General features: G+C 45.1%; 1 protein-coding gene across 1 annotated transcript in view; it reads right to left on the reverse strand.

Moving 5' to 3' along the window:
* Positions 1–21,301, reverse strand: part of LOC144828868 (E3 ubiquitin-protein ligase TRIM39-like) — a 72,852-nt gene that overhangs the window by 49,003 nt on the left and 2,548 nt on the right. The window contains exon 2 of the mRNA XM_078687435.1: positions 15,925–16,020. Within this exon, the coding sequence (XP_078543561.1) occupies positions 15,925–16,020 (96 nt within the window). The remainder of the gene's footprint in view (positions 1–15,924; positions 16,021–21,301) is intronic.

Here is a 21,301-nt window from a genome sequence, read left to right on the forward strand (position 1 = left end):
AGAGAGGGTGTAAAGCTTGTATATCAAAATATCAATGAGACATGCATCGTCCTAGTAAAATATTGAGACCAAAATACCGTGAAGGTAGGTATATGTGGGTAAAGATAAATGTAATACTCTTAACTCCACAACTACGTACCTTCAAGGTGGATAGACAGGTAGTTAGTTAGGTAGGCAGGCAGACGGACGGACGGACGGACGGGCAAGCCGATGGACAGACAGACAGACAGACAGACAGACAGACACATGGATAGACACCTAGATCATTAAGGTTAAATATATTTCAGTGGTCAGTATTCAGGTTACAGTTTTTTTGTAGGATGATATTTCCCACAAGATCATTCTGGTACTATACAGCATGACAATGCACATGTGTTGAAAATGTAGCCCAATCATACTGCATTGAACAGTTTTTTTTAATTAAGTGCATGTGCTACTGTGAGCACAATATCTAGTAATTTTCTTTGCATTGTTACAGAATGACTGTTTCTCATTTTCTTCTGGTGTGTAAACAAATCACCATTGTCTAGTTAAATTAGCCTAAAATACCCACAACGACTTCCATGGAAACGTATGGGACTTACTAGCAAAGACGAAAAATCTCATAGGATTTACAACAGTCCAAAGCGATTTACCAACTTTGAGCTGCTCTACTTCAATATATCCGAGCCGGCTCAACATCTCCCATGCTCAAGAAGTTTAAATGAGGGTTCTTTGTCGTCTCCCCGATTAAAAGTATAAATATCACCGTCATGCCTCGAACTTACAAGATACTATGGTCCTCTGTTGGGAATAGCTTGTGCAGGATCCACTTGCAGAGGAGGGGAGATGGGAGAGGTGGAACAGGCAGGGGGAGAGGTGCAGGGGAAGTTGTGTTGTTAGGGCTCTCCTGTTGACTGTAACCATTAAATTAAAATAAGCACAATAAAAACTGAAAACGTTTTTACCCTCGTGGTGCAAAAAAATACTTCAAGGTCATTGTGTATGAGAAAGAAACTCGAAAACTTTAAGGGCCTAGAATCTAGTGTTGATGACATCCAAAGGCCTTACCAAATAAGCTCAGAGGCATGTTCTGGGACACAAAGAAAGGATGAAGGGCATAGTCAAAAGCCATAGCCTTTGCTTAGAGGCAGTTAGGTATGCAAGGTCTGAAACTGGGCCAAGGACAACCCTCTCACGCTTGGGTCCTAGCGGTAGTGAGGGCAAGCTGTCACGGGCTTCTCAGGGAGGTTTGGGTGGAGTAATTTAGGCTCAAGAATCAATACCATGGCCCCAGCAATGCAATAAGAAAGATGTCCAGTCTAGTGCTCCTCTATGTGGAAAAAGAAAAGTGTTTATCACACAGAAAACATAGAATTCTGCTGCACCATCAATAATGCATAAATACCCGTTCATGGGTGTGAGTTTTTGTGCTCTAGTGGCTTCTGCCGACTAGTTCTCCACTTGCCACTTGTGGGTCTACTGGTCTGTGGGCTCCCTACCTCAGGCCAACGTTCTTGGTAGATTGGAGGGAGTCCTTCGTACCCCCAAACCTCCATCTACTCTTTGCACCCAGTCTCTCAGGTCAGAGCCCATTCAGTCACTCACCAAGTTTGTAGCAGCAGTGCTGGGCCGTGTTTGCCCCCCTCCTGCAGCAGGATCTCATTGGAAGAAAGAAGGTGATATACAGTGGTCTTCTCAGGGGTGCATGCCAGCCTCGATGGGTTGCTGCAGGGGTGGAGGCTTATGTCGGAGGTCCTCTTCTGCGTGACGAACTGCAGATCTGCAGCTCACTCCTACATTCCAATCAGTTCTTGACTCATGGCCTGGGTCACTTCGAAACTCCTGTGATTAGTTGGCGCTTCTTGTTGAACGCAATAGCTACATCCCTGCAGTTGATTACTTTTGGGTGCACTCAATGCCAGTCTTATCTCCCACACACAGTGCCTTCAGGCAACAACATCAATTCTCTGTCAGAGGGACCCCACGCCAGCGTCATTTACAGCAGTGTCTTGCTTGATCCTCTCCTCCTGAAGAGCTGTTTCTTCATTTGCTCACAGGGAGGGTATCTTAGCATCCAGCACAGTCAAGTGATTCCTCCTTCAGACTGGACTCCAAGCAATGCCCATGACTATGAGGAGTTGGCGTTCAGTGCGAAACCAACCCTTGGTTCGTACGATGGGATTTGAGCTGCCACATTTATACTGGGCTTGTAAACAGAGAGGGCCCAATTCACAAAGGTAAACTTAGACCTGAAGTCTAAGTTTAGACCTGAAGTATAAGGGCCCAATTCACCTTAAGTCTAAGTTTACCTTTGTGAATTGGGCCCAGAATGTACATTCCAAGTCTGCTTCCTTGGAACTGTTTTGGTTTAGTCCCCCCTATCGTGTCCTGTCCAGTCCATTTTCTAGGCCTGACATCTGTCTGTAAGAATACTCTGTCCAGCAGGACGGCCTTTTGGTGGAGGGCCCACCTCAGAAGTATAAAGAGGTGAGAGCAGTCTGCACCCAGTTAACTACAACCGCTCCTCACAGAGATCATGAAGAACAAGAGTATGTGCCCCTTCAGAGGGCTCCTTTCCCTAACAACATATACTGCAAGCATTATCCTGAGCTCCCTGCCATCAATCTGAAGGTAGCTGCAGTCAGAGCAGTCATGGACAGCCCAATGCAGCAGGAATGGTTCTGGCACGTCTAAGGGAAGCATATCTCCTCTTTCCTCGCCATATCGTCTGGCGCTCCGACCTCCCATCTAGGTGATTCATCAATACATTTAATCTGGCCGGAGAAAGCAACATCTAGTAAGTTTTGTACTCTATGTTGTGTTCCTGTCGCCAGTTGTTGTGTTCCTGCTAGACAAACTCACGCAGAGACAGGTCAGTTACATAGGTTGCTTTATTCGTCCTTTTGTTTCTGCTTCCTGCATGCACATCCATGCCCTTGCCCTCCTTGTCCAGGAATCCCCTCCCCACTCCCTGACTGGAAGTGGTGTCGGGTTACTGTCCCTCCCAGCATGCGGGTGCAGGTTCCTAGTGCCCCGGCAACAGGGAGAGCAGTCTTCTATCACTATGGGGGTGCACTAGGTGCAGCCCTGCCAGTTCAGGACTATGTCTAGAACCTATCATTGTCATAAAACTGGGCCTTAGATACTGCATACATACAGGATTAGTGTACACGTAGAGCAGGAGACATGACTGTATATCACGCATAGACATTACCATTCCAACAACATGTAAGACTATAACCATAACCGCTCCGAAATCTCCCATGTGATATTATCCACGATACTAATGATGACATCATTACTATTACTGATGGTATCACATATGACTTCACGAATGGCATCACATAGGTCATCACAGACGCAAAAAAGATGGGATTGGTTCACACATGTTTGCTGACGGAGGAAATATACACTTTTTCCGGTATGTAATTTCGACCTGGACTTCTAGATGGGGACTACTGTGACACTGCATTTAATATTTATTGCTGGAGACTGTAACTAATAATAAAAGGTCTGACAATAACCCAGGCAAACTATTCCTGATTGGTTAGTCATTGAAATGTGTTCTTTACTTTACTTGTATTGATTGTAGAGTGAGTGCATTTTGTGACTTCAATATAGAGGGATCTATGAAAGGAAAAGGCTATAACTTTCAAAGGTTTTCTAACACATAGCAATTAAAACCTTTTTAGGGCTCGCACCTCGTGATGCACTGCGCAGCAGTGCTCGCGCAGGTGAGCCGTTTTGTAGGGGGTTTAGAAACGGACTCTGGAATCGCACACGCTTGTGCGTGTGCTTTTATTTTTGGGTTCCGCTATTGGGCTTTGCGCGAGTGTTTTTTTAAACAGACGACGCAATAGGCCAAAGGTCAGCGCATTGCTCCGCCCCTGGTCTATTGGTGTCTGTTACGTGCACCAAAGTCCATATGTCTTCAATTATCGTGCCCAAACACGGGCGCGATAATTGAAGACATATGGCGTTTTTATTTTTTTACAATGGCGATCGCAAAAGCGATCGGTTTCAGTGCCGCTAGTTAACATTCCAAGGATGATAAATTGAGTAGAGAGGATATTCGATATAGTTCTTTACTTAACTACCTATACACCAAAGGAGACTAGAAAGGGTTGCATGTGTCATAGAATGAAGGCTATTATGTATTACACAGGCTTGAATCCAGGCAGTGCAACTTAGGCAGCCATCCTTAGTAGGTCGATAAAATTATGGAGACTATAAAGTAAGGTAATCTTAATCATTGTTATTTACAGCACAAGTAAACTGCAAGCAAATAATATATAGTCACTGTAATTTGTGTATGCCTGTCTATATAATCGTGCTATTATAATCTCACCAGTGTGACCCTGAACAGAAGTATCTTACAGAGCAGCACAGAAACCAATATAAAGCATCAGGAAGACAACTCATCAAAGAACGAACTGCACCTCTTAGATGTGGGGTTTGGTATGTGCAATAGAAGAGGTGTGACCCAGCAGGTCTACAGCAGATTGGCAGAGGCACCCCCTTGGGTCAAAAACTGCAGCACACCCTGAAAGGGAGGCAAGCTGACTTCTAGATTGACTTCCATGCCACTTTCAGCACATGCCAACTTGCATATTTGTGAAAGAATTCATGCAGAAAAACACATTTGTCCGGCACCTAGATATTCACCAGAGCCCCTAGTCATTATCAGGGTGCTGACTGCGGTGTGTGCTGGCCGTCAGTCAGTATAGAGGGTAAAATGAACTCAGTGGCTTGCCATAATGCACCCTGTTCAAATCCCGCACTCAATGCTTCGCAAGAGACCGCACATGACTACAGAAGCACACAGAAGCGGCGCATTAACCGGAATTTGTAATGCAGATGAATGTAGAGGAGTTTCCCTTGTGACAGGCTCATAAATAAGGCATCACGCCCACTCTAACTGCACATTCAACTATTTCTGTGTACTCATCTGTTTCATCTGAAGCAGCTTCCATGACACTTCCAGAACAGGGGGAATACTTTGATTCTTCCAAATAAAAGCAATAGTTATTATATTGTCATAGGAAACGTGTTCTATTCGCCAAACCCCTGAAAGCTCAATGTAGACATCACAATACCTACGACTTGCTCTTTTCTTTTGTCTTCATCTCACAGAAAGTATCACTTGACAGTACCTCGACTGTCACCCACAGCACTCGTGCTTTACTGCACCCTCTGCTGTTTCCTAACATGATGTAGGAGTTATCCAAACCTCCTGGCTTCACTTCACAAACTGCGGGACCGTCCCACACCATCTGCCTTTACCACACAGCGCTCAGTATTTTTACTTCTCTCTGCTTTCACTGCATGAAACTTTTGGTTTTCAAGTACTTTTACCCTCCCCTACAATGAATGCACAACTTTCTCACGTCTTATGTCTCCTTCGCACAAGACGCATACCTTCCCATACCTTATGCCTTCACCGCATGAAGCATTACTTTTATATACTGCTGGCTTCACGCGCTGTATGCCTTTCCCTCACCTCTGCCTTCAGCTCAAGATTCATGCATATGATCTCCCCTACTTTAACCCTTGCTCCCCATATAGGTCATTGCTTTCCAGCACTTCTGCCTGCAGCAACTCCGCACTTTCCCCTATCTTAGTTCGTGAAATCCCTTCAGTGGGCTCCTGGACTCCCCTCAGGCTCTTGCTGCTTCCTCTGAACTCCTGACGTCCGTGGCTGCCTGTGCGTTGATCCACCCACGAGGAGCGGGTTAGAAGCCCTCGGAGTCTCTTAATTCGTGTAATCGCCCGCCTCCCTTCGCGCAATCGCCATTAGAAAGGTGACGTCGCAGTTGCCGACGAAAACAAGCGTTTTTCCGAGCGTGGTTTGCTGATCTGGCACTTGGGTGTGCAGCAGGGTTTCGAAGCAGCTCTGTCTGTCCAGCGATTTCCACATCTCAAGTAAATATCTGTGTGAGAGAGAGAGAGAGAGAGCAAGCATCGCTCTAGAGCCCCTGCGCGCGGAGGCTGTGATCAGACCGTAATCCAATCCCACAGCCGCCGTTCGCACAGATTCCCTTTCTGGGCGCCAAATGGCTGCTGAGAGGGTCCGATGGCTCAGTGAGCTAATGCATTCCACTATGGAAATGTCCCTGGCCGCTTGGTCACCATTTCGAACCCCTGAGGGCCCAACTAGTCTTTCATCCTCCCGAGGTCGAACACGAGTGCTACCGAGTTATAAAAAAAGAAACATCAGTTTAAATGGAACGATGGTTCAGTACTTTAATTCGAATTATGGCATGACAAAAATAGCTTTCTAGTCTTCTAAGGAGGATATATTGGGCAATACCAACAACGGTTATTTACGCTATACAAAAACAAGCGCTGAGAGACAGCTTGGGGCCAATGTGTGCTTTAGAAACACACATGGGAGCCCTGCTTCTACAAATATCAACACCCGCTGGAATTATCCAGCAGTAAATGCCAAGCTTATGCTGCAGGGTTTATAAGAAGATGCAAATTATGCAGCACATTGTTTGGCATCATCAGCTCATAATTTTGGCATTTTAAAACACATTTGTACAGAAAGAATTCAAATATTCTAGAAAATACAACCCTTTCTAAAGAAAGACAACTACCCTAACTCCGCAGATCCCAATTCAAAATGTTAGTTACCAAAAAAAAGCATTTGCAATGCAATAGGTCTCGCATTATTAAAGTTTGAGCTTCTGGTGTTGCATTATTTAGCAATGCCAATAGCTCAAACTTTAATAATGCGAGACCTAATGCATTGCAAATTCCTGTCTTATGTTTACAAACTGAACTTTCAGAATAGTTCCAAATATCCTAGAAACTGTAAAGTATATTTGAGGCAGCTTTCACTCTTTGGGCAGGATTCATAAAAAAGTACGAATTCAATTTTGAAATTCAGAAAAAGTTAATTTGTACTTGTAACAGGAATTAGTCATGCTTAATGGTGTCCTAGTATGGTGAAATATTTAGCATCAGTAATTATTTTCTCGGGTATGATCACTTCAGGGTGGCGATGCCATGAAGGTGTGGAATCAAAGACAAATTCCCAAATTTGGGGTATTTATTAACTTCTCTGTGACCCGTTCCCACTATTGAACTAGACCCTCAGACCCTCATGTATCAACGCAGTTTCTCAAAGAAACAAAATGGATAAAACTATTAGATACACTAGGTCCTTAGTCCTGTCAATCGTGGGTGAAGATATGTTTTAAGGTGGGTTGGTACATTCTCACATTTGGTGTGGGTGTTGGTAAAGGGCTTTCTCCACTATGAAAAATATTTGCCAACTGGTGGAAAATAATGAAGAAACGTAGGAGTGCAATGGCACTAATGCAAATGCATTTTTACATGCACAAATGTACATGGTGTCCAATTAGACAAGTGGAGCTGCTTCTGCATATACTTAACTGAAAATCCACAAAACTCTCCATGCATAATCCTGTAAACTCATGACTATCAGAGGTTTCCCCAACTTTTGAAACCCTTTTAAATTTGGAAATCTGCAATGATTTCATTGAGTGAACCTACAGGAGCAGCTTCATGAATGTTTTAAGAAACTGACCCCCTATCCTTAAGTGTGAGCAGAAAAGAGGTTTTAGTGAGGTCAATTCAAGCTATGAACCAATACGTTTTCTTTATGTGATGCATACAAGATAGTGAGGTCAGATCATTCCTCCATTTTAAATTCTGTTCAATTCTAAGCATTGTAAACTAGACATTCAGTGCATTTTTTGAAGCAAGAGGCACGTCAATCGTATTTACGCTTCCAGTGCTATTTACCCCCAAGTTACTTACCTTCGGTAATGTTCTTTCAGATAAAGACTTCTAGCAACAGATTCCTCACTGACTGGCCCTGTTCTGCTGTTGGACTATAGTCATTAATAAGATCCCAAGTCTAGCAATCTGCACAATGTTCACTGCAATTTGCTTTTAGGATTCTGCATTTGTGGACGCAAATGCTCTCCAAAGCAACTAAAGTCAGCATGCAGGGGTGGCGCCCCAGAGGTTCTGCACGTCATTTACAGAGTGGAACAGCATCAGTGCGGAAAAGCACTGTGCTACCTACCAATGTGTAGAGGTACTGCTGAAACGTTTCCGGATCCAGTCTGATACCTGGGGAAATATTCAAAAGGTGAGGAATCTACAGCTAGAAGTCTCGATCAGAAAGCCAATCGGTCTCAACAATTTGAGAGCTATTGGCTTTGTCAATGTAAATGTGTTTCAGCTTTAAATGGCCAGATGGTAAGTGTTCCTAAGCTGATGCAGCACCCAAGCATCCATAGCTGATGCGCCGTTACTCCTTTGTGTAACTACGGGCATACATGATCAAGGCATCCCAAATTACATTTGCCATTTGATAGAGAGAAAAACACAATATGAAATGTGTCAATTCCTTTTAAAGAGAGCTGCAAACATTATCTAGTAAAATCATATTTATTTTGTTTGCCTCGCAAGAAAAGAAGGTACCGTCTGCCTTAGAGCAAGTCATATGTGTACCTTGCATGTTACACATACATGCCTGCTGAAGGTACTCAACCCACTGAGCTATCTGACTGGCTAGAGGTATCACAGCCAACAGTCATCAAAATGTAGAGCTCATTTATTTATTTATTCAAAGTTTTATATAGCGCGAACAAGATCTTAGCAGATATCAGAGCGCTTTACAGTAGGGTGAGTAGACATAGTAATTGGGTACAGTATAGTGCACGGTAGCATAATAGGATAACAATCATGTGCAATAAGATACAGGTAAACACTCAGCTAGACAGTAGAATAAGGTGGTGTAGAGTCTTTGCTCTAACTAAAATAGAGATCATGAGGTAGCAGAGAACACTCAAATAGACAAAAAAATATAAGACAGTGCTGAGTCTGAGCTAGCTACAACACAGGTCTACAGATAATATTAAACATTCAAATAGACATTAGGATAGGGTGGTGCAGAGGGACTCTGATCCAGCTGCCATGGAGATCAGTGGATACCAGTAAACACTTAAAAGATAATACTATAGTACGGTGCAGGGTCTATGATCCAACTGCAAAAGAGGTCAATAGGTCATGAACAGAAAGTTAATGGATCACTAATTATCCGACGTTACAAGATCGGTGCATAGACTCTGAGCAGCAACAGTGTGGATCATGTAAACTTGGCCATAAGGATGGCTTTCACTTCTTTCTTGAAGAGTACAGTGGAGGAGATAATCCTCGTTTCAGGAGGGAGTGCATTCCAGATCCTCGGTGCCATTCCTGAGAAGGAGCGCTTGTAGGTTTTTTCCCTACGGAATCTGCGAGGTTTCAGGAGCAGACTTTTAGTACTTCTATTGGATCTCGAACCTCCTGATATAGTCAGCTTTTGAGTGAGGTAGGTAGGAGCCTTGTGGTGTATGGCTGAGTGTGTCATAACCGCAATTTTCAATTGTATTCTGGCTTCGAGGGGGAGCCATTTCAGCGATTTCAGGTCAGGGGTTATATGAGAGTGTTTCCTTGAGCCCGAAATGAGTCTCGCGGCCGCATTTAGGGAGGCTCTTAGGGGTGCTGTTGTTGCTTGAGGGAGACCGCTGAGGGCCACAATTCCATAGTCTATGCGGGGGATGACTAGTGCTTGTACAGCAGTTTGGAAATCCTTGGCTGGCAGGAAGGGTTTGAGTTTCCTTAGAGTGTTAATTTGAAAGTTAGCTCCTTTCGTTGCTTTGCTAATGTGCTGTTGCATATTGAGCTTTGCGTCAAGTGTGATGCCTAAGGACTTCGCAGAGTCCACGATGGTGGGTTGGACATTGAATGCGGTTAGGTGATTGAGCCATATTTGGGTGGTGGTAATTTTCGCAGGGGGTGATATCAGGAGGAACTCAGTTTTCAATGCATTTAGTTTGAGGTGATTGTCGGCCAACCAAGATTGGGTGTTCCTAAGTGTGCAGTTCAGAAGTTTGATATCTTCCGGGGATTGTACCTTTAGGTATAGTTGAGTGTCATCGGCATACATGTGGAAGTGTACATTGGATGCCTGGAGCAGGGTAGCGAGTGGTTCCATGATGAGGTTGAACAGCGTGGGTGAGAGGGAAGATCCTTGTGGGACGCCTAAATCTACTGGCACTGGAGAGGACAGCACGTTGTTAATCTTGAACTTCTGGGATCGGTTGTGAAGGAAGGAAGTGAACCATTTGAGTACAGTCCGGGATAAGCCCATTCTGGTATTTAGGAGCTCTAATAGGTTCTCATGTTTGACCGTGTCGAATGCTGAGGAGAGGTCCAGGAGAATGAGGAGGCAGGAGTCGTTGCGATCCAGGATTTGGAGGGCGTCATCAATTATGTGTGTCATGGCCGTCTCTGTGCTGGGTTTCGCCCGGAAGCCCGATTGGTGAGGGTCGAGGAGTTCGAACTGGCCAATGTGTTTTGTTAGTTGGAGTTGCACACATTTTTCCAACAGCTTGGCCAAAGTGGGGATATTGGTGATAGGGCGGTAGTTGTTTAAGTCAGCCGGATCAGCTGTCGGTTTCTTGAGTATGGGCATGACTTGCCCCACTTTGAGGGAGTCTGGAATGAGACCTTGCTGAAGGGAGCTGTTAATGATTTTTGTCCAGAGTGGGAGAAGCACGGGGATGAAGTCTCTAACAGCATTGGCAGGTAATGGGTCTGTGAGGTGATTAGAAGGCTTCAAGGAGCCGAGCAGTTTGTGTATTGCTTCTTCAGAGTAGGTTTCGAAAGACTACCAGGAGGCGTTATTTTTAGGTTGAGTGTCAGGCATTTTGGTGATGCTCGGGTATCGTCTTACATCATTAAGGAGGTCATTCCTTATGTTGTCGGTCTTTAGCTTAAAGAAGGCAGAAAAGTCTTCACAGTGTGGGATGATGTTTGTTGAGTCGTTTGAGAGAAGGGGTTGCGTCTTGGTTTGAGTTTTGACTAGTTCGAACAGCTTTCTTGGTCTGTTTTTTGCTTGGTCCAGCTGGAGGCTGAAGAAATCAGATTTTGCGCGCTTTATTTTCCTAAAGTAGGCATTTCTCTTGCTCTTAAGTATTTTGCGATGCCGCGATGAGGGGACTGATCTCCATGTGCGTTCTGCCATTCGCATAGCCCGCCTGTCTTCATTGAGTCTGCCATCATACCAAGGGTTCGAGATCTTGGTGGAGACTCTCTTTAGTTGCAGTGGGGCGGCTTCATTGATTATTGAGTTCATAGAGTCGAGGTAGTGGTCAGTCAGTGATTGAACATCAGAGGTGCCAGGAGGGGGAAGGAGGCTATTGGTGAGGTGGGGAGGCAGGGAGTTGGGGTTAAGGTTCTTCATGTCCCTTTTCCAGATCTTAGATTTGGTGGGTTGCGCCGAGACAGGTTTAACCTTTTCATTGATGAAGAAGGAGATAATGTGGTGGTCTGACCAATCACAAGGTTGGATTGCCCCTAATTGGGTGGAGTCTTCGTTGGCGATGATGAGATCAAGTATGGAGCCTTTGTCGTGTGTTGGGCTGTTGCATATTTGAGTGAGGTTAAACGCGTCAAGGAAGGATTTGAGACTATTCACCACTGCGTCTTTCTGATCGTTCCAGTGGAGATTGAAGTCACCCAGGTAGATTTGCGGGATCTGCCGACCAGCATTGGATGAGATCGTGTCCATGAGTTGTTGGGTGAAGATGAGGTTGTCCCTAGGCGGGTGATATATGAGATGTAGAGCACATACTGGTTTGCCCTCGCTGGAGATATCAAGACAAATGAGTTCGCAAGACGTGATGGAGGGGGAGGTTAATTTAGCAACCGAGAGGTTGCTCCTGAAAATGCATGCGATTCCCCCGCCCGTCTTGCCGGTTCTGTCAAGTCTAATTATGTGGTAATTGTGGGGGACTAATATGTCCATGATAGGTGTGGAGGCTTCAGTTAACCATGTTTCCGTCAAAATGGCTAGGTCAAGATCCATTGATGTGACGAGATCTGCAATGTTGGAGGAATGCCTCTGGGCCGATCTACAGTTGAGTAGGATGCAATTGAGTCTGGGGGTGAGAGGGGTGGTCGAGTGTTCTAGCGCGAGAGGTATTTTTCTGAGATTGCTGGGGATAGCGCATCGGCTGCTTAGAGTTGGGTGCCTAATGGGATTCGAGAGAATTGTGGGTATGGGGAGTTGTGAGGGCGTTGTGCGCTTTACCGGGCCAGGGCCAAATGAGCGGAGGAGGGTGTCTATGTCATGAGCCGTCAGGGAGTTATGAGCGCGACGGGGGCGGTGGACGTTGTTGCGGTCGGGGATAGTGGGCCAGCGCGGAGAGTGTGAGCCCACCCGTTTCACCCATGGAGCGAGATGAAAGCGAGGGCCTGTGCGGAGGGTGTGACCTTTGTTGGACACAGAGGTGTTGGTTGTAGGTCGGTGTTGTCTGGGGTGTGTGTGGAGGAGTTCTTTGATGGTGTGGACCTCGTCTTTGACTTGTAGGAGCGTTGTTAAAATCAGGTCGAGCTGTGAGTAGGGGCTAGCGTTGGAGGTGAGGGCCGTAGGCAGGTTGTTGAATAGGGAGCTGAACTACGAGCTGGGGTCGGGGGGGTGGGGTGTGCCATTGTCCGTGGAGTGTTCTGCGGTAATAGGGGGAGGGGTGGTATTCGGTGGGTGAGAGAGGGTGTGTGCGAGAGGTGTGGGTGAGGGATGGGTCGGCTGGGACGTAAGGGCGGGGACGTCGTTGGGGGGCGATGCCGGAGAGTTATGGGAAGAGTGAAGACTGAAGACAATAGGGGTGTCAAGAAGGTAGTGGGGGCTGAGTATGGGGGGGTGGAGCGGGGGGGATGTTGAGGAGCGGGGGGTGGTGGGCTCTGTGTGTCTTGTTGGGGGGGTGGGGGGGTGAGGAATGAGAATGGGGGGGGTAGGGTGAGAGAGATAACTGCTGCGGAGGAGGGGAGATATGCTCAGGTCCGTTGTGGGTACCGCAAGACTCTTAGGAGGAGTGGAGTGGGTGGAAGGTAGGGTGGGGGTAGGTGTGATGTGGGAAGGTGTACGATCTTCGTCCATGAGTGCAGGGTGAGGAGTGGAGGGGAGTGGAGTAGAGTGGGGTGGAGTGGAGTGGGGTGGAGTTGAGTGGGTGAAGTGATCTTCGACAGTGGGTGCGGGGTGTGGGGTGGAGTGGATGAGGTGATCTTCGACAGTGGGTGCGGGGTGTGGGGTGGAGTGGAGTGGAGTGGTGTGGGGTGGTGTGGAATGGGTGGAAGGGAGGGTGGGGGAATGTGCATGCATAGATTCAAATTCAGGAATCCTTTATTTAATCTATTCCTGCAGCCTGTTTTATTAGTAACCAGAGAGCCAGTTATGACGTATTCTTGTTTTATGTAACAATCTCAGGAGTGAGATGGGGGGTGGGAATGAGTGAATGAAGGACAGCCAAAACAAGGCTGTCACATGACCTACCAAGGCAATGGAGACCATGGAGGGGATTTATGATATACTGTGCCCTGTACTCTAAACCGCAAAACACTTACTTTACAGATGCACTCCTGCACCAAGGAGTGCAGTTGGTGGCATGTGGCGCTTTACAATGACCATCCAGTGAATTGAAACAAGCCCTTCCGGCAGCCTGTTTCATTAGTAACCAGAGAGCCTGTTATGACATGTTCCTGTTTTTTGTAACTTTTTCAGGGATGGGAAGGGGAGTGAGAATGAGTGAGTGAAGGGCACCTGAAACAAAGCAAGACAATGACCTTGCAAGGCAATGGAGAGCATAGAGGAGATTGCTAACTTTCTCGCTCTCTCCCTGCAAATGTACTCCTGGTAATTGAAAAACATGCTGTAGCTTGAAAAAGAAGTTAGGAACATAATTTACAGGCCTGTTCCATTATGATAGGAGAAGCATAGGACAAGCGGCTAACGGCGTGGGAGGGAGCAAGCAACAGCGGGAGGAGGGTGAGTGGGGGCAGGATAAGAAAAAAATGAGGAGTGGGAGACCAATTTCATGATGGTCAGAGCACATGGCAGGCAGGGACGGGGGTGCAGAATGAAGAAAGCAACAGCAGGAGGAGGGTGATTAGGAGACAAGATAAGAACATGATTTACAGGCCTGTTTATAGAAACTGTGCAGTGCTCAGAGCGAGTGAAAACACGACCGCTCCTGAGGTGGGCTCTTAAAGAAAAAAGAAGTTTCTAAAATGGTCATTAATTGTAAGGAGTGGATGGATAATAGTAATTGGTCCATGCTCTCGGGAGGGCTAAACACATAAAGAGGATGCATGCCATGGACAAATGGGGAGAAAGATTAGAACAGCGACGATGGAGCCAGCAAATGGGAAGCCTATGGGCGGGCTGAAGTTCACAAAGTATATATACAGCATGTGCTGTCTAGAGCCAATACCTAAAAATGTGCCAAAGAATATGATTGTATTGAGGCTGTGCGCCATTTTTACCCAAGGAAAGCTGAAAGGGGAGGTAAGGCTGAGCAGAAATAAGAAATATTATTTCTGCTATCAAGTTTCACATCTTGGCTGAGCATTTTACTATGAATATCATTGTATATTTGTTTTAACCTTATCCAGGATGCTCCGTTTTTTAGTGTATCGTAGATTGTTATTTGAAATATTGTGAGGTCTGCACAGAAGAGCTTTATCCCATTAAACCACTGTTTTGCTTTTAATTGGCCCTTAATCGATGGTTAACTGATAGCTCCTTGTTCTTGAATTCTATGTATAGATGGACGGTAAACCTTGATGTTAATAGGGTGTCAGAAGTATGGAGTTTACCAAACTCTGAACACTCCTGCTTCTTACTACAACCAAAACCAACGTGTGCCACTATTTGAATACTTGTTCATGGACGTCTGGTGGAGATCACCTGACTCATTTCACATAATTACATGAACCAGTAATTGGAAGATCCTGGAAAGAACATGTTCAGTTTGAGGTGGAAGGCTCATAGCACAGCACCAATTCATACTGACACCTGTGATTCCCCAGGTTCGATTTTAAATCAGACAATCCTACGTTGTGAGAGCGGTTAACGCAATACTTTTCCTAAGTAAAAATCGAGTTGCCTGTCCAGTGCTTGTTTCTGGTGATTTTGTTTTGCAAATGTGCTCTTTGATGGAGCCTGTGGCATCTATATATGACCTTACATTGCCGATCATATTTATCCAGACATATGTAAAAATGCAAAATGTACCACTAGACCCTCCAATATGCTCCCACATCCCGCTGATATGTGCAGTAGTGCCCTTACTCTAAGTCCCAGTTGGATTTTTCACAACCCCAGAGATTTCAGAGAGGATATTGGCCAAACCCAACTCTGAAAATTGTTCCAGCACTACTGGGGACATGACAGCCCTTTCTGTTCTGAAATCAGCCCCCTTGCCGGCTTTGCACCAAGGAAATACTAGTGTTTCAGAATGGCCAGTATGTCCCTAAAAAGACCCTGATATGAGTCGCTGTGGAAAGTAGGGCAGGTAAATTTGTAGACAATGATTTCAGTTTGATATCACAGGCAAAATGGACCTGACTGACCCGAGCAGAAGTATGCATTTTAATTTCTCAACATTGGCTATAGTAAGCAGTCGACGTATTCTCACACAATTTAGTTCATCAATATGTACCAGCTGTGAAGGAAACTGGACAAAGTACATACGATTTATCGGGATCTGTAAAAACAGTTTCCTTCCAATCAAACTGAATGCTTTGTAAATGGCTGCACAACGAAAGGAAGAACACGTGCGAGAAGAAAAACCAATATAAGCAAGTATAGCAGACTATAGCACAAAAATAACAGAAAATCAAGAGGTAGAGGCGGTAGAAAACAATAAGGCGCCTGAGAGCGTGCACAAGGCCTGGCAACAAGCTCTTTGAAAGATTTGATGCATGGGCGAGAGATAGCCTTCCCATAGCTGGAGGAGGTCCCGAGTAAGCAGCTGCTGCTCTGGTGAAGGTTTTCATTCACGGGCGGGACTTTCAAGCCATACCATACACAAACATGTTGTACCAGAAACTCTACAGAGAATACAGGACACTCCTTACCCGACAGCAACCATCCCTCTCCTCCTGTTGCACTTTCTCCTTAAGAACTTCTTCTAGGGCCGCTTGCAGGGCAGCAAGGCATTTCAGTAAATGTGGCTGCGGAGGGACAGAACACACGTCAGTACAGAGATCAGTAGAGCAACACGTGCAGTGATATTGATGCTCGGGTGTGTGAGGAACCTACCTATACTAACCCAATTATTGCTGTCATTTACGACCCAATTAGGGAACTAGTTAGTATTCAATATAAATGTAACCTTCTAGAAGGTTTTCCAAAGTCAGATGTACTATATATGGCCAGATCATTCGCTGAGGCCTTAGGGAGCTGGGCCTCTTTAAACTGTCTACCTATAGAGGCATACAGTGCCTACAAGATAGCTTGTATCACACATAAGATGCATCTTCAGGGCAATCCCGAAACCCAAGCTGACCAGCTCACCATACCTAGACAAAACAGAGTTGAAAAAGGTAATTCATCTCTATGGCTCATAATCCCCAAAAGATCAGCTTTGAAACACTTCTTCTCAAGTAACCCGCCCTAAAATCTGGATCTCCCCTCCGACATTTACACGCTTGGCCACCACCTTTAAAGAGTTCAAGATTAATCTAAAATAATACCTTCTAAGTACCAGTAAGTTCCAAAAATCATGTACCTGCATGACCAAATGCACAGTATTTCGTTAAGTATATATGCCCATAATTTTATGAAACTGAGTACTTGATTATGCACATCAGGCACTTGTTAAATTGTATTTCCTCTACTCTGCTTTTCCTTGTGATGTTAAAGTGAGTTTTTCCTATTTCTCTGCAGTGTTCTCACCCCCACCCACCCCAGTGAGGATCACAACTGTGCTACACGGAAGCCAATAAAATAATATAGAAACTGTTGGCTGCTCCGGCTAGCCTGAAGTTGATGGCCTCTTGTAAGGTGGAGGCGAGGAACCTTTTGCTGTTAGTCTTACCTGGAAAAGTGTGTTGGCTACAGGAAGGAGGACAAGGCCAAGCAAGCATTTTGAAAACCCTCATCAAACAATATTACTGCAGAAAACTGACATATCTAAATATGTAATTTAAAATTAATGTATTTATCATTTGTCAGCAAGTTTAGAAAAAACACATAAAAACTATGTAGCTACAGATATAAGTTTCATTCTATAATAAAATTATCAATATGTGCAATGCATAATAGAATTCCTTTTCACTTTAAATTACAATACCATTACTCCTCAGCATCATTCGCACTGATATTTTAGCAACAACATATTGTCAACAACAGTTACAATTAATTACATTTTAATTACAAAGCCATGGTACAAGTTCAAACAGAGTGATTGACGTTTGCCAACATTATTGCATGATCTCAAGGCAATGATCGTGATATGAGATTAGATAATACATCCTAACAAAAAGTCAATGTTGCCCTGGATGTCTGAACACAGTTCTCTAGTAGTGGAAATATTTGTTTCTCCTTATATTTTTGAGATGACGGTTCAATGACAATATGGGACATTGACTCTTCCGATACCCTACATGGCCTGCAAGACGTATGACCCCATCAATCCCAGACCAGGCACCAGTGATTACTGGGAATGTGACGGCCATGAGAGAAGCAAAACATCTAACAAGCAGAAAGCTGATGCGAAGAGGTAAGGAGTCTGCAGCAACACTCTCCAGGGAGACACAATAAAAACATGAACTTAGGCACACCCATGGAGAAGAGATGATGAGTTGTATTTACTCATAAGCGAGCCACTGGTCGTGCTTGGGCTTGTTCCAGATACATGCCGTTAGAAGAACATAATTAGGACAAGTTATGTGTAAATAAACCTTGTGTTTTTTTAATTGTGGCTGAGCTAGGTGCTCTTAAAGAACAGCTTGTTCTTAATTAAATACATGTCCCCTCTTACCCTATTTGGAAACACTGTATAATTTATTAGAACTCAAAAACTTCCGCCTCCAGATTTCCCAGTCATGATTTAACAACTAGGCAGCACTGAGAGTTCTTTTGGGCCAATAAGCCCAACATAGTTGCATTTAATGTGTTCGGGCCACTTACATTTGTCTATACTATACTACTGGGTAGCATAACTCCTGACGGTGAACGACTGGATGCACGTGGGCTGGGAGAAACCGGCATACTGGGGGGTATAGTACTGATTGGGCTGGATAATGTAAGGTATATTTTATACTGAGTGCCACTCCTCGGACACCTCCCAGGACTGACCAGGATAGTGTGTCTTCCAGGTTTGGAGGGCGGCAGTGCCTGGATGGGCTGGGACCACAAACTTACACAGGGAGTCCCCTTTGGGCAGGTAGATGGCTGGTACGAGTGGGGAGCCGGGTGGGGGGCGAATTGGCATTTCGTGCCTGGGAGACGTGTGGGACAAGGACCATATCCGCTCCTCTCAGGAGCTACAGACTGAGTTTAATTTGCACAAATCCCAGTTTCTCTTTTAGCTACGACACACCCTGTCCGTGTATCAGGATGCCCTGGGGAAGGTCCATGGGTACAGCCCTCTTGAGGATCGGGTGCTGATGGGCAACTTAAGAAAAGGACAGATCTCTCAGATATACAAGACTGGTCATGCACTCACCTGTCCTGCTGGACGCCCTGAGGGAACAGTAGCAGGCGTCAGTGGGCCCACTGGAATAGGCCGACTGGCGGGACACCTGTACGGCCCACACTTCCTTACAATCTCGGCATGACTGCCTCGTCAAGTTTAAGTACCTGCATCTGGCATATATCACACCCTATCGCCTTTGAAGTGCCCAGGTGTGCCTTTGTCTGCATGTTTTCACTGCCCGGAGTCAAGAGGAGATTTTTATCATGTGGTAAGAGCCTGAACCGTTATACTGCACTTTTGGTCTGTCCAGGATAGTGGGGTAGCAATTATAGACAGGCACTACTGGGCATCCTGAGGGACTTAGGAGGTCCAGGGGAGGGGGACAGGATTCTGGTGAGGATGGGTACGTTGTTGGATAAAAGAGATTTAGCTAAATATTGGAGGTCCTCCACTGCACCCCCTCTGGCGCAAAACTAGAGGAAACAATTCACACTGCACGTGGTTGCCCCAGCAAATACGACAGAGTTTGGGGCAAACAGTGAGCCCACCACGGACTAGGGGGACAAGTTGAGTAAAGTGCTAATATACACATTAAAGGGGGTGGCGAGCGGCCTGGATGTGGCTGCGGGCTTAGTGGGAAGGTATTGTAATTAATGTGTCCATTTGGAGAGAACAGTTTGTCATCTTAAAAATCAATAAAAATGTTCTTATTAAAAAAAATAACCAGAACTCACATATGGTGTTGCTGTCTGATTGAGGTATGCTTGGCAAAAACCTACTCACTATAGTAATCATCTGCAGTCAATGGCCTACAATTTGTCAGCAAAGCTTTGATTTGGGAAATGGAAGCATTATACTAGGCTGCTCGTATTGCTGGCGACTTCACCAGTTCTAAACTTCTACCCAATCTCATTAGTTGGCCTTGTATTGCTGTTACCCCTTTCTTGATATCGCACCTCATGAGAAAAACTAGTCTTCTGTGTACCAATGCATGTTGTGCATTCAAGCATTTCGAAAGTCTATGTCAACTGCAGGCAGACAATGTGCTTTGAAGGCACCTCACCCATCAGTCCATGTATGATATTGTTACAGTTGGAAGGGATGCCTGTCTGGAAGACATTTACCTAACATATGACAATGTATTGAATCTCTCCACCTCCATCAGACTTGTTCATGAATAAGCAGAAGATTAATATCCTTAGGAAAAGGGCTGGATGGGTAAGAGAGTCTCCACTACTGGATGACAATACACAAGTGCAATTCAATAAAGAGTAAACCTGACATGCCTCCTAAAAGCACCCACGATGCTCCCAGATACTGGAACTTCTTGCAAAGAAAGTTCATTCATAGAACCAATCTGAGATGACACTGAAAAATACCCCTCTTGTTCTGAATTCATATAGTGATATTTGATACTTTCTGAATCAGATGCAAGAGTATGTCCACCAACATATATCAGGTCAGTGCAGAATGGTGACCTTTAAAAGTGGTGAGGCGTAATCCTTGGCTGAAATTTCAGTGAGCAAGACTGACTTTCCATGAACTGGTTTGGAGAGTTCGCTCACATACAGCTGCGATCAGTCTTACTCTCTCACTCATATTCAATATCTTACTTTAATTCATACTTTTACTTACTCTGACTCACTTGGCCTCGCTGACTTCTGCAGTCTCACTTATTCTCATTCAGTCTCACTCATTCTGTTTCAGTCAATCTCACTCTGACTCACTCATCCTGAGTCACTCAACCTCACTCTGACCAACTCATTCTCACTTAATCTCATTTTGACTCACTTAGTCTCATGTGCACTCCTACTCACTTGGCTTCTCTGTAATTCACTTAGTCCCACTCGTTATGATTCACCTAGTCCCCACTTTGGTTCACTTATTTTCACTCATTCTAACTCAGTCTCACTCACTCAGTCTCACTCATTCCAAGTCTCTCCCAGTCCCACTCATTCTCACTCTGACTCACCTTGTCTCACTCATTCAGTCCTACTTATTCTCATTCACTCAAACTTCCTCTGACTCAACTAGTCTCAGTCACACTCTTTCTCACTCAGTCCCACTCATTTATTACCTAGTCTGATTCAATCAGTCTCACTGATTCTCACTCTGACTCACTCATTCTCTGACTCACTTAACATCAGTCAGACTGTGACTCACTCTCACGCACTCAGTCTCACACTCGGTAACACTCAGTTACACTCATTGTCGTTTTCCTTCACTCACTGTCATTCATTCTCACACTTCATATCACTCATTCTCACTCACTCTGACTCACTCCCTTACTAACTCGTTTTTCACACATGCACACACTCTCTTTCCCTGCCACCAACCTTCACCCATAGGCACACATTTAAAAACTTTTTTTTATTTAACTTGCTGCCTATGCATGTCCAGTTTGAACCATGTGCATTGATGCTGCCAACACTAGAATATGAAACTAAAACCTTGAACTTGTATAGTCTCAGGCACCAGTTTTCAGTCTCTGATTTTCACCGCACCCTTTACAAACTCTGTGATGAGCTGGTTCGCCTGTAGCCACGGACACTAAAGGACTCAACCCAGCAGCGCTCATGGTTACCTTTAGCTGCGACACTTTAGCACGCCACAAATTGGGTGATACACTGAGGCATGCTACGGCCCTGAGGCCAGGGCTGGGATTTTACCAGCCCTGAATAATCCCTCTGCTGGCTGGTGCATGTGCTTTTAGGTACCTGCGCGAACCGTCAAGAGAGAATACAGGCTGTTGCTGCACCTGAAGTTGGTTGGCATTTTTCTTTTATTACACCATGATTGAATAATCGGTTATC

This window comes from Lissotriton helveticus, chromosome 4_1, assembly GCF_964261635.1.
Source record: "Lissotriton helveticus chromosome 4_1, aLisHel1.1, whole genome shotgun sequence".
NCBI classification, from domain to species: domain Eukaryota; kingdom Metazoa; phylum Chordata; class Amphibia; order Caudata; family Salamandridae; genus Lissotriton; species Lissotriton helveticus.